At 52.3% G+C, this 12154-nt stretch overlaps 1 protein-coding gene across 1 annotated transcript in view; it reads right to left on the minus strand.

Moving 5' to 3' along the window:
• Positions 1-9432, minus strand: part of HDGFL2 (HDGF like 2) — a 27165-nt gene extending 17733 nt beyond the window's left edge. The window contains exon 1 of the mRNA XM_032179152.2: positions 9343-9432. Coding sequence (XP_032035043.1) covers positions 9343-9432 — 90 coding nt within the window. The remainder of the gene's footprint in view (positions 1-9342) is intronic.
• Positions 9433-12154: the final 2722 nt, after the last annotated feature.

The raw sequence follows: 12154 nt of genomic DNA on the forward strand, positions 1-12154 counted from the left end.
ACTCCATTTCAAAAAAAAAAAAAAAAACTCTACAAACCAGCAGGGTGTGGTAGCTCATGCCTGTCATCCCAGCACTTTGGGAGGCCAAGGTGGGCAGATCACCTGAGGTCAGGAGTTCGAGACAAGCCTGGCCAACATGGAGAAACCCCGTCTCTACTGAAAAAACTACCAAAATTAACCGGGGGTGGTGGCAGTTGCCTGTAATCCCAGCTACTTGTGAGGCTGAGGCAGAATCACTTGGGAGAATCATTCGAGCCTGGGAGGCAGAAGTTGCAGTGAGCCGAGATGGCACCACTGCACTCCAGCCTGAGCGACAGAGACTCCGTCTCAAAAAAAAAAAAAAAAAAAAAAAACTTCACTTGGTCATCAAAAATGTGGATGACTTCTGTGATGAATCACGTAATCATTTCTGAATACTGGAAAATATTTCCTTATTCTTCTTTTTTTTTTTAAGACAGAGTTTCACTCTTGTTGCCCAGGTAGGAGTGCAATGGCGCGATCTCCGCTCACTGTAACCTCTGCCTCCCGGGTTCAAACCATTCTCCCGTCTCAGCCTCCCGAGTGGCTGGGATTATAAGTGCCCAACACCACTCCCAGCTAATTTTTCTATTTTTAGTAGAGACAAGGTTTCACCATGTTGACCAGGCTGGTCTCAAACTCCTAACCTCAAATGATACTCCTGCCTCGACCTCCCAAAGTGCTGGGATTACAGGGGTGAACCACCGCTCCTGGCCTAATTTTTGCTTGTTTGTTTGTTTGAGACAGAGTCTCGGTCTGTCCCAGGCTGGAGTACAGTGGTGCAATCTCGGCTCACTGCAACCTCTGCCTCTCGGGTTCAAGGAACTCTCCTGCCTCAGCCTTCCGAGTAGCTGGGACTACAGGCACCTGCCACCATGCCTACCCAAGTTTTATATTTTTAGTAGAGACGGGATTTCACTATGTTGCCCAGGCTGGTCTCGAACTCCTGACCTTGTGATCTGCCTGCCTCAGCCTCCCAAAGTGCCGTGATTACAGGCATGAGCCACCGCGCCTGGCCTAATTTTTAATCATAGCTATTAACCACCAGTTCCCAAATTTCCCAAAACTTGAACAAATCGGCTCTTGCCCACCAGAAGGAGCTCGCTTTGGCACAGCACTGCTAAGCTTCTCTCAGAGCATCCTGTTTTCCTCCTTGAACACTGCGCCCCAGGATGTTAAGTTAATCAGCTGCAGCTCTGGAAGAAAGCTCAGACTGGTTTCTTCCAAAGGTTCAGATTAGAACTACCCTGGGAGCTGGGCCACAGGCTAAGAGCAAGAGAGGTTTCATCAGGAACTCACTGGAATAGGATGAGAACATCCAGTGGTTCAAGGCACCAGGCTTTGAGCCAGGTATGTTTGCCCCAAACCCCTGCAGGTTGCACACTGCCACCATGCCACGAGGTCCCCAAAGCAGCCACGTTCACTTGCTCACATCTGTGCTCACCAAACACCTCCAATGTGTCAGGCTTTGAGCTGGCAGCCAGGGACGCCAAGATGGATGAGTTCCCGGCATTCCAGGAACTCAGAGACTTCACGAAATTCAATTAATCATGTGTTCATATCCCTAAACATTATAAGGTGCACTTTTCCTTTTCTATAATTTATGTATAATCTTTCTTTTCTTTGTGCAATCTTGGCTGACTGCAACCTCCGCCTTCTGAGTTCAAGCGATTCTCCTGCCTCAGCCTCTCAAGTGTCTGGAACTACAGGCATGAGCCACCACGCCTGGCTAGCTTTTGTATTTTTAGTAGAGACGCGGTTTCACCATATTGGCCAGGCTGGTCTTGAACTCCTGACCTCGTGATCCCCCCGCCTCGGCCTCCCAAAGTGGTAGAATTACAGGCGTGAGCCACCGCGCCCAGCCCTAATCTTTTTTAAATTGTGGTAAATACATGTATATCAAAACACTTACCATCTTAATCTTTTTGTCGCTGTTTTTTTTTTTTTTTCTTTTTGAGATAGAGTTTTGCTCTCCTGCTCAGGCTGGAGTACAGTGGTGTCATCATAGCTCTCTGCAGCCTTCACCTCACAGGCTTAAGTGATCCTCCTGCCTCAGCTTCCCGAGTAGCTGAGACAACAGGCATGCACCACCACACCCAGATATTTTTTTTTTTTCTAGAGACGGGTTTTTGTTGTTATTGTTGTTGTTTTTTTGAGACAAGAGTCTCGCTCTGTCACCCAGGCTGGAGCGCAGTGGCGTGATCTCGGCTCACTGCAACCTCCACCTCCTGGGTTCACGCCATTCTCCTGCCTCAGCCTCCCAAGTAGCTGGGACTACAGGCACCCACCACCACGCCCAGCTAATTTTTTGTATTTTTAGTAGGACGGGGTTTCACTGTGTTAGCCAGAATGGTCTCGACTTCCTGACCCTGTGATCCGCTCGCCTTGGCCTCCCAAAGTGCTGGGATTACAGGCGTGACGCCCAGCTGAGACGGGGTTTGCCATGTTGCCCAGGCTGGTCTCCAACTCTGAGCTCAAGCGATCTGCCCACCTGTGCTCCCAAAATGTTGGGATTACAGGTGTGAGCCACTGTGCCCAGCCGAATTTTGTTTTTGTTTTTGAGACGGAGTTTTGTTCTTGTCGCCCAGGCTGGGATGCAGTGGCACAATCTCGGCTGACTGCAAACTCTGCCTACTGGGTTCAAGAGATTTTCCTGTCTCAGCCTCCCGAGTAGCTCTGATTACAGGTGTTTCCCACCATACCCGGCTAATTTTTGTATTTTTTGGTAGAGAGGGGTTTCACCATGTTGGCCAGGCTGGTCTCAAACTCCTGACCTCAGGTGATCCGCCACATCAGCCTCCCAAAGTGCTGGGATTACAGGCGTGAGCCACCACGCCCAGCCTCTTTTGCCTTTTGAGACAGGGTCTTGCTCTGCCAACCAGGCTGGAGTGCAGTGGCACTATCATAGCTCATTGCAGCTTTGAATTCCTGGGCCTAAGTGATCCTCCCACCTCAGCCTTCCAAGTAGCTGGGACTACAGGTGTGTACCCAGCCAAGTTTTTTTTTTTTGTAGAGACAAGGATCTCACTATGTTGCCCAGGCTGGTCTGGAACGCCTCGCCTGAAGCCATCCTCCTGCCTCAGCCTCCCATAGTGTTGGGATTATAGGCAAGAGCTGCTATGCCTGGTCAGTATTTTTATTTTTCCAATAGGTGTATGGAAGCATCTCATTGTGGTTTTAATTTGCATTTCTCTAATGGCTAATAACATGAGCCATTTTCATTTTATAAAAATGGTGTCATAAGGCTAGGCGTGGTGGCTCACTTGATTACACCTGTAATCCCAGCCCTTTTGGAGGCCGAGGCGGGCAGATCACTTGAGGCCAGGAGTTCAAGACCAGTCTGGCCAACATGGTGAAACCCCATCTCTACTAAAAATACAAAAACATTAGCTGGGTGTGGTGGCACATGCCTGTAATCCCAGCTACTCAGGAGGCTGACGCAGGAGAATTGCTTGAACCCAGGAGGCGGAGGTTGCAGTGAGCCGAGATTGCACCACTGCACTCCAGCCTGGGCAAAAGAGCAAGACTCCATCTCAAAAAAGAAAAAAAAAAAAGCTTGCCATAAGGACAGGTGAGGTGGCTCATGCCTGTAATCCCAGCACTCTGGAAGGTCCAGGTGAGAGGATGGCTTGAGGCCAGGAGTTCAAGCTTATACTGGCCAACACAGCAAGACTCTGTCTCTTAAAAAATTAATTAAAAAATAAAAATGGTGTTATAGTCTTGCATAACCTTCTTTTTCTTTTTTTTTTTATTTGAGTCTCACTGTGTCTCCCAGGCTGGAGTGGTGCTATCTTGGCTCACTGCACCCTCTGCCTCCCCAGTTTAAGCAATTCTGCCTCAACCGTCTGAGTAGCTGGGACTACAAATGTGCACACCACACCTGGCTAATTTTTGTATTTTTAGTAGAGACAGGATTTTACCATGTTGACCAGGCTGGTCACGAACTCATGACCTCAGGTGATCTGCCTGCCTTGCCCTCCCAAAGTGCTAGAATTAGAGGTGTGAGCCACCACATCCAGCCTTTTTCTTTTCTTTTTTTTTTTTTTGAGACGGAGTCTCGCTCTGTCGCCCAGGCTGCAGTGCAGTGGCGTGATCTCGGCTCACTGCAATCTCCGCCTCCCGGGTTCATGCCATTCTCCTGCCTCAGCCTCCTGAGTAGCTGGGACTACAGGCACCCACCACCATGCGCGACTAATTTTTTTTTTTTTTTTTTTTTTTTAGTAGAGACAGGGTTTCACTGTGTTAGCCAGAATAGTCTCAATCTCCCGACCTCCTGATCCGCCCATCTCAGCCTCCCAAATTCTTGGGATTACAGGCGTGAGCCATCGCGCCCAGTCCACCTTTTTCTTTTCTTTAAAGAAGGGGGGTCTCACTATGTTGCCCAGGTCTTCCTGGAACCCCTGGGCTCAAACAATCCTCAAGCCTCAGCCTTCCAAGTAGCTGAGACTAACTAAGATTCTTTTATGCTGTTGTCACTTAGGAATTTTCTGCGGTATCGTGTTTCTCTGTGGGACTGCACTAGGATGTATTTTTCCATTCTCCTATCAATGGACTCTGTGTACTTTCCAAATTTTTGCCATTGAGAACATTATTGTGTGAGTCTCCTGTTTGCACACAGGCAAGAGTTTCTCTAAGTCATATGCCCACGATTTGAACTGCTGAGTCACGGCGTGCTCACGATAGGGTTAAATTGCTTTCCAAAGGGGTCAGTTCGCTGTTCTGTCAGTTAATCCATTGCACAGGTGACAGAGATAAAGTTCACAGGACATTGCTAGCTGGAAACAATGTACACATGAGATATTAACACCAGCATGTGCCTCTGCAAGATAAATGTCACCTTGGATTGAATCTATCAAGAAAGCTATTAGAAATCTACTTCCTGGGAGGAGCAATTTAGGAGACACCCACGTCTCTGGGACCAAGAGACAGAAGCACTCAGAAAAAGTGTTATTGGAAGCAATGATAAGTAGAAAATATATCACAGAGAGAGGTCACAGGGCAAACTATGCTTGGTAGTAAAGATAGAGAATGGGTGGAGGGGGTGAGGCTGCACTGTAACCTCAGCAATTAAAGCTCCTGTTTTATCATAAGTGCTGCGAATGCTTGCCTTATAATAAGGCAACCTGTCTCCTTGAGAACAAGAACACCCAGGTCATTCCTTCAAGTAGCACATATGTATCCAGCATCCATTATGTCTGCAGAGGTAAAGTGGGAGAGGAGATACATCCAATATTTTCTTTGGCTTCAAAAAATTCATAACAGACCCGGCACAGTGGCTCACGCCTGTAATCCCGGCACTTTGGGAGGCCGAGGCAGGCAGATCACAAGGTCAGGGGTTCGAGACCAGCCTGACCAAAAAAGTGAAACCCCCGTCTCTACAAAAAACACAAAAATTAGCCGGGCGAGGTGGCGGGCACCTGTAATTCCAGCTACTCAGGAGGCTGACGCAGGAGAATCGCTTGAACCCGGGAGGCGGAGGTTGCAGTTAGCCAAGATTGCGCCACTGCACTCCAGCCCAGGTGACAGAGCAAGACTCCGTCTCAAAAAAAAAAAAAGTTAATAACAGGCTGGGCTTGGTGGCTCACACTTGTAATCCCAGCACTTTGGGAGGTTGAGGCAGGAGTATCGCTTGAGCCCATGGGTTTGAGACCAGCCTGGGTAAGAGGGTGAGACTCCCCTCGCCCATTTCTGCAAAAAATAAAAAATTAGCTGGGCCTGGTGGTGTGCACCTGTCGTCCCAGCTACTCAGGAGGCTGAGGCAGGAGGATCACCTGATCCTGGGAGGTAGAGGCTGCAGTAAGCAGTGATCACACCACTGCACTTCAGCCTGGGTAACAGAGTGAGACCGTCTCCAAAAAAAGAAGGAGAATTTATTTATTTTTTATTTATTTTTATTTTTTATTTTTTGAGACTTGAACTGCTGACCTCAAGTGATCTCCCGCTTTGGCCTCCCAAAGTGCTGGGATTGCAGGTGTGAGCCACCACGCCCAGCCTCTCCTTATTTTAATGGCTCATTGTTAAACATTTACCAGCTCACTACTGCTCGGTGCAGAGGAAGAGAATGAACTAAAAAGGCAGTGAACGAACTTTCTGGAGTACGGGGAAGTGTTACATGGATGTACAGAGTTGTAATAGTTCAAGAAATTGAACTTCAGCGAATTGCGCATTAATAGCTGAGCGCAGTGGCTCACGGCTCTAGTGCCAGCACTGCTGAGGCCGAGGCAGGAGGATCACTTGAGCCTAGGAGTGTGAGACCAGCCTGAGTGACATGGAGAAACCCTGTCTGGACAAAAAATACAAAAATTAGCCGACTGTAGTGGCGCATGTTTGTAGCCAGGGCTACTAGGGAGGCTGAGGTGGGAGAATCGCTTGGGCCAGGGAGGTCGAGGCTGCAGTGAGCTATGATCGTGCCACTGCACTCCAGCATGGGGCCTGGGTGACAGAGTGAGAACTTGTCTTAAAAAAAAAAAAAAAAAGCCTAAAATAGGATAAAATGGGAGAAAGATTGCTAGGCAGAACAGAAGGAACATGGAAATACCCCTGTCTCTGAAGGTGGCCTGTCCTTATTTGAGGTCAGATGCGCATCCATCTGAATTTTGGACAAGCAGGTGGAGCGATGAGAAGTAAACCTGAAAGGCCCAGATTGTAAAAACCCAGGAGCAGGCTTCCCTAGGAGCAGTGCTTTGTTTGTTGTTTTGTTTTGTTTTGTTTCGAGATGGAGTCTGGGTCTGTCACCCAGGCTGGAGTGCAATGCCATGATCTTAGCTCACTGCAACCTCCACCTCCTGGGTTTAAGCGATTCTCCTGCCTCAGCCTCCCGAGTAGCTGGGACCACAGGCACGCATCACCACGCCCAGCTAATTTTTGTATTTTTAGTAGAGACGGGATATTTACCACGTTGGCCAGGATAGTCTCAATCTCTTGACCTCTGCCTGCCTCGGCTTCCCAAAGTGATGGGATTACAGGCGTGAGCCACCGCACCTGGCCAGTTGGTTGGTTTTGTTTTTTGAGCATGAGTCTGGCTCTGTCGCCCAGGCTGGAATGCAATGGCACAATCTTGGCTCACTGCAACCTCCGCCTCCAGGGTTCAATTATCCCACCTCAGCCTCCCTAGTAGCTAGAATTACAGGCGCCCGCCACCACACCTAGCTAATTTTTGTATTTTTAGTGGAGACAAGGTTTCACCATGTTGGCCAGGTTGGTCTCGAACTCCTGACCTCAAGTGATCAGCCCACCTCAGCCTCCCAGGGTCCTGGGATTACAGGCATGAGCCACCGCGCCTGGCCAAAAATTAAATTTTGTTTTGTTTTGTTTTGTTTTATTGGAGACAGAGTCTTAGTTTGTTGCCCAGGCTGGAGGGCAGTGGTGCAATCTTGGCTCGCTGCAACCTCTGCCCCCCAGGTTCAAGCGATTCTCCTGCATCAGCCTCCTGAGTAGCTGAGACTATAGGCACACGCTGCCAGGCCTGGCTAATTTTTGTATTTATTTATTTATTTGTTTTATTTTTTTGAGACAAAGTCTCGCTCTTGTCCCCCAAGCTAGGGTGCAACGGCGTGATCTCGGCTCACTGCAACCTCTGCCTCCCTGGTTCGAGCAATTCTCCTGCCTCAACCTCCCGAGTAGCTGGGGATTACAGGCACGCGCCACCATGCCCAGCTAATTTTTGCATTTTTTTCTTTTAGTAGAGACGGGGTTTCACCATGTTGGCCAGGCTCGTCTTTAACTCCTGACCTCAGGTGATCCACCCGCCTCGGCCTCCCAAAGTGCTGGGATTACAGGTGTGAGCCACCGCACTCAGCCTATGACCTTTCTTATAAAGTGGTACGGCTATTGTATTAAATAGTAAGGTGGTGCTTCAAAAAGTTCAACATAGAATTACCATATAATCCGGCAATTCCTCTTCAGAACATATACCCAAAAGAACTCAGGGCAAGGGCTCAAACAGATATTTGTACGTCTGTGTTCATAGCGGCACGATTCACCGAAGTATCTAGTGGCAGATAAACGGATAAGCAAAATATAGTCCATGCACACAATAGAATATTATTGAGCCTTAAAAAGGAGAAAAATTCTGGCCGGGTGCGGTGGCTCACGCCTGTAATCCCAGCACTTTGGGAGGCTGAGGCGGGAGGATCACGAGGTCAGGAGATCGAGACCATCCTGGCTAACATGGTGAAACCCCGTCTCTACTAAAAATACAAAAAATGGCCGGGCGCGGTGGCTCACGCTTGTAATCCCAGCACTTTGGGAGGCCGAGGCGGGCGAATCACGAGGTCAGGAGATCGAGACCACGGTGAAACCCCGTCTCTACTAAAAAATATAAAAAATTAGCCGGGCGTGGTGGCGGGCGCCTGTAGTCCCAGCTACTCGGAGAGGCTGAGGCAGGAAAATGGCGTGAACCCGGGAGGCGGAACTTGCAGTGAGCCGAGATTGCGCCACTGAACTCCAGCCTGGGTGACAGAGCGAGACTCTGTCTCAAAAAAAAAAAAAAAAAAAATTAGCCGGGCGTGGTGACGGGCACCTGTAGTCCCAGCTACTCAGCAGGCTGAGGTAGGAGAATGGTGTGAACCCGGGAGGTGCAGTTTGCAGTGAGCCGAGATCGCACCACTGCACTCCAGCCTGGGTGACAAAGCGAGACTCCGTCTCAACAAAAAAAAAAAGGAAATTTTTCTTTTTTTTTTTCTGCTCCTTTTTGGAGCAGCGCTACCCGATTGGAAGTACGCCCAGAGTAGTCAAGTGGGCAAATTCTAACACAGGCTACAACATGGATGCACCTTGAGGACGTGGCCCTCAGTGAAATATGCCAGACACAAAGGGACAAAACCTGTATGATCCTACTCATATGAGGTCCCTAGAATCATCAGATTCACAGGAAGTAGGATGCTGGGTTCCAGGGGCTGGGGACGGGGATAGGGAGTGAGGTTTCATAGGGGACAGTGTTTCAGTTTCGGAAGATGAGAAATTTCTGGAGATGGTGGTGGTGGTGGTTGCTTAATGCCGCTGAGCTGTGCATTTAAAAATGGTTAAAATGGCAAGTCTTATGTGTATTTTATAACAAAAATGTTTTAACATGCGCATAATAATATGTGCAATTTTGTCAATTAAAATAAATTTTAAAAATGTTTTAGAGTGGCCTTGCTCTGATGAAAGAGGGGGAGTAACTGACACTCTAAGGCGGTGGGGGCTGGGGGCGGATGTCCACGCTTACCAAAAAGATTAAATGGACTCTGGGTGGGTCTCGTCCACTGTTCTGGGGTCTTACGGGTTCTCTCAGCCCCAGCCTGGGGCACCACAGGCTCTCAGGAGTCTAGCTTCCCTGCCCACCTGTGCACGACCAACATCCCCGCCTTCATACCTCCGTCTCCTTCCCTGCTCCCGCGCGTCACGGCCCAAGCGCTTGCGCACACGCGCCATGCTACGGCAAGCGAGAGCGCACGGTCGGGGCACCGCCTCGCGTCGGTCTCCGCCTCTTTCCCCTCCGAAAGGCGGCCTCGGGCTGCTGCGCAGCCGCGGCGGCTGGGGGTGGGGTCCATCGCGGCTCCCGATCTCGTTATCGCGAGAGGCCGGTCCGCGATCTTGTGGCCGCCCCTCCCCTCCCCCTGCCTCTTGGACTCCGGCTGCGGCGTCAGCCTCCCTCCGGCCTCGGCAGCTGTGGCGGCTCGCTCGCCTCGGCCCCAGCGCCCCTCGGCTACCCTCGGCCCAGGCCCGCAGCGCCGCCCGCCCTCGGCCGCCCCGACGCCGGCCTGGGCCGCGGCCGCAGCCCCGGGCTCGCGTAGGCGCCGATCGCTCCCGGCCCGCCCCCTATGGGCCCCGGCTAGAGGCGCCGCCGCCGCCGGCCCGCGGAGCCCCGATGCTGGCCCGGAGGAAGCCGGTGCTGCCGGCGCTCACCATCAACCCTACCATCGCCGAGGGCCCGTCCCCTACCAGCGAGGGCGCCTCCGAGTGAGTGGGCAGGGGTCAGTCGGAGGCTTGGGGTGCACGGGGCAGGGAGCCCTCGGGGAAGGACGGGGCGAGGGGGGCAGGGGGTTCGCGAGGAGTGCACGGGGCAGGGGGGCCACGTGGGAGGACGGGGTGAGGGGTGCACGGGGCAGGGGGCTCTCGAGGGGAGGACAGGGCGAGGGGTGCGGAGGGCCTTCGGAGGATGGGGCGAGAGGTTCCGGGGACCCTCGGGGCAGGACGGGGCAGGGGGCCCTCGGAGGACGGGGCGAAGGGTGCACGGGGCAGGGGGATCTGGGCCGGTGATGGGACGAGGGTCTTTGAGCAGTGAGATTGGGCGAGGGGAAGTCCTTGTGGTGGAAAAGATGGGGTGTGGGGTTCCTGAAGAGTGAAATTGGGATAAGGGGAGTCTCTGAGTAGTGAAGTTGGGGTGAAGGATGTCTCTAAGAGGAGAGGATGGGGGCAGGGGTCCCTGAGCAGCGAGATTGAGTGAGGGGAGGTCCCTGCAGTGCAGAAGATGGGATGTGGGGCTTCTGAAAAGTGAAGCTGGGGTGAGGGGAGTCCCTCAGTAGGAAAATCGGAGTGAGGGGTGTCCCTAAGGAGAGAACAGGATGAGGCTCCCTGAGCAGTGAGATCGGGGTGAGGGATATCTCTAAGACGAGAGAACAGAGTGTGGGGTCCTTGAGTAGTGAAATGAGGGTGAAGGGTTCCTAAAAGGAAAGGACAGAGTAAAGGTTGCCGTAGTCATGAGATGAGGGTGAGGGGAGCCCCTGAGTAGGGAAATTGGGGTGCAGGGCGTTCCTGAGAGGAGAGGATGGGGCAAGGGGAGGTCAGGCAGCCCCTGAGGAGAGAATTTGGGCAAGGGGGCTCCAGAGGGGAAAGGATGGGGTGAGGGGTCCCTGAGTGATGAGACTGAGATGGGGTAGGGTCCCTGGTAGGAAAAGACAGGGTGAGGGTCTCTCAATAATGAGATAGGGCCAAGGGAGGTCCCTGTGGGGAAAGACAGGGCATGGAGTTTCTGAGTAGCAGAATGGTGGTGGGTCTCTGAGTAGTGAAATGGGGTGAATGGTCCCTGAATAATGAAATCGGGGAGATGGCGGGGTCCCTGAGTAATGAGATTGGAGTGAGGGGAGATCCCTTTGGGGAAAAGATGGGGGTTGGAGTCCCTAAGTCTTGAGATCACGCCAAGGAGATGTCTTTGCAGAGAGATGATGGGGTGCAGGGCCCCTGAATTGTGAGATGGGGTTGAGGGGGTCCCTGGGAGGAGAGGATGTGTCGGTGGGTATCTGTAGGGGGAAGGATAGGCAAGGGGTGTCCTGCATATTGAAATGATGGTGAAGCAAGTCCCTTGGGGGAGAGATGGGGTGAGGGGGGTCCCTATGGGGTAAGATGGGATGGGAGGGTCCCTGAGTTGAGAGTGCAGCACCCGGGTGGGGAGGACAGACTGAGAGGTCTTGGGGGGCAGGGAGCAGTCCTTTTGGGGAATGAGTCCCTGAGTAATGAGGTTGGCACGGGATGAAGAGGACACCCAGGGGCCAAGGTGGGGCTGGGGGGTCCCTTAGGGAGAGGATGGGGTGAGGAGGCCCATAGACAACCAGGGAAAAGGGAAGAGAGGGGAGGACAGGGGGCTCCCAGAGGGATCAAGATGTGGGAGGGGGGTGTCCTAGGGGGTCACGATGGGGTGGGAGACCCTAGAAAGTTCAGGATGGGGGGACTCTAGCGGGGGTCAGGGTGGGAGTTCTGGGGTATCTGAAGACAGTGGGGGGTCCTAGGGGAGTCAGGACGTGGGGAGCTTTAGCAGGGTCAGGATGGGAGTTCTAGGGGGTTCGAAATGGAGGGGTTTCTGCGGGAGGGATCTAGTGGGATCAGGATGGGGGTCCCAGGGGGTTCATTTTGGGGGGGCCAGGTTGGGTCCTGGGGAGTCATGTTGGGGGATTCTGGGGGGTCTCGGGTTAGGGGGTCCTGGGAGTTCATGTTGGGGGTTCTGCGGGGTCAGGTTAGGGGGTCCGGGGGGGGTCATGTTGGGGGGGTGCGGGGGGCAGGGGGGGGGCCTGGGGGGTCAAGATGGGCATCTCTGAGAGGCTGGCCTTCTGTGACCTGGATGAAGACTCTTGATGCCAATGTGTGCAAGTCAACACGGGCACAGCCAGACACGGGGACCTGTTCCTCATTCTCTGCACAGAACTCGCCCTTCACATTC

The sequence above is a fragment of the Hylobates moloch genome, unplaced genomic scaffold, assembly GCF_009828535.3.
Source record: "Hylobates moloch isolate HMO894 unplaced genomic scaffold, HMol_V3 SCAFFOLD_15, whole genome shotgun sequence".
Taxonomy (NCBI): domain Eukaryota; kingdom Metazoa; phylum Chordata; class Mammalia; order Primates; family Hylobatidae; genus Hylobates; species Hylobates moloch.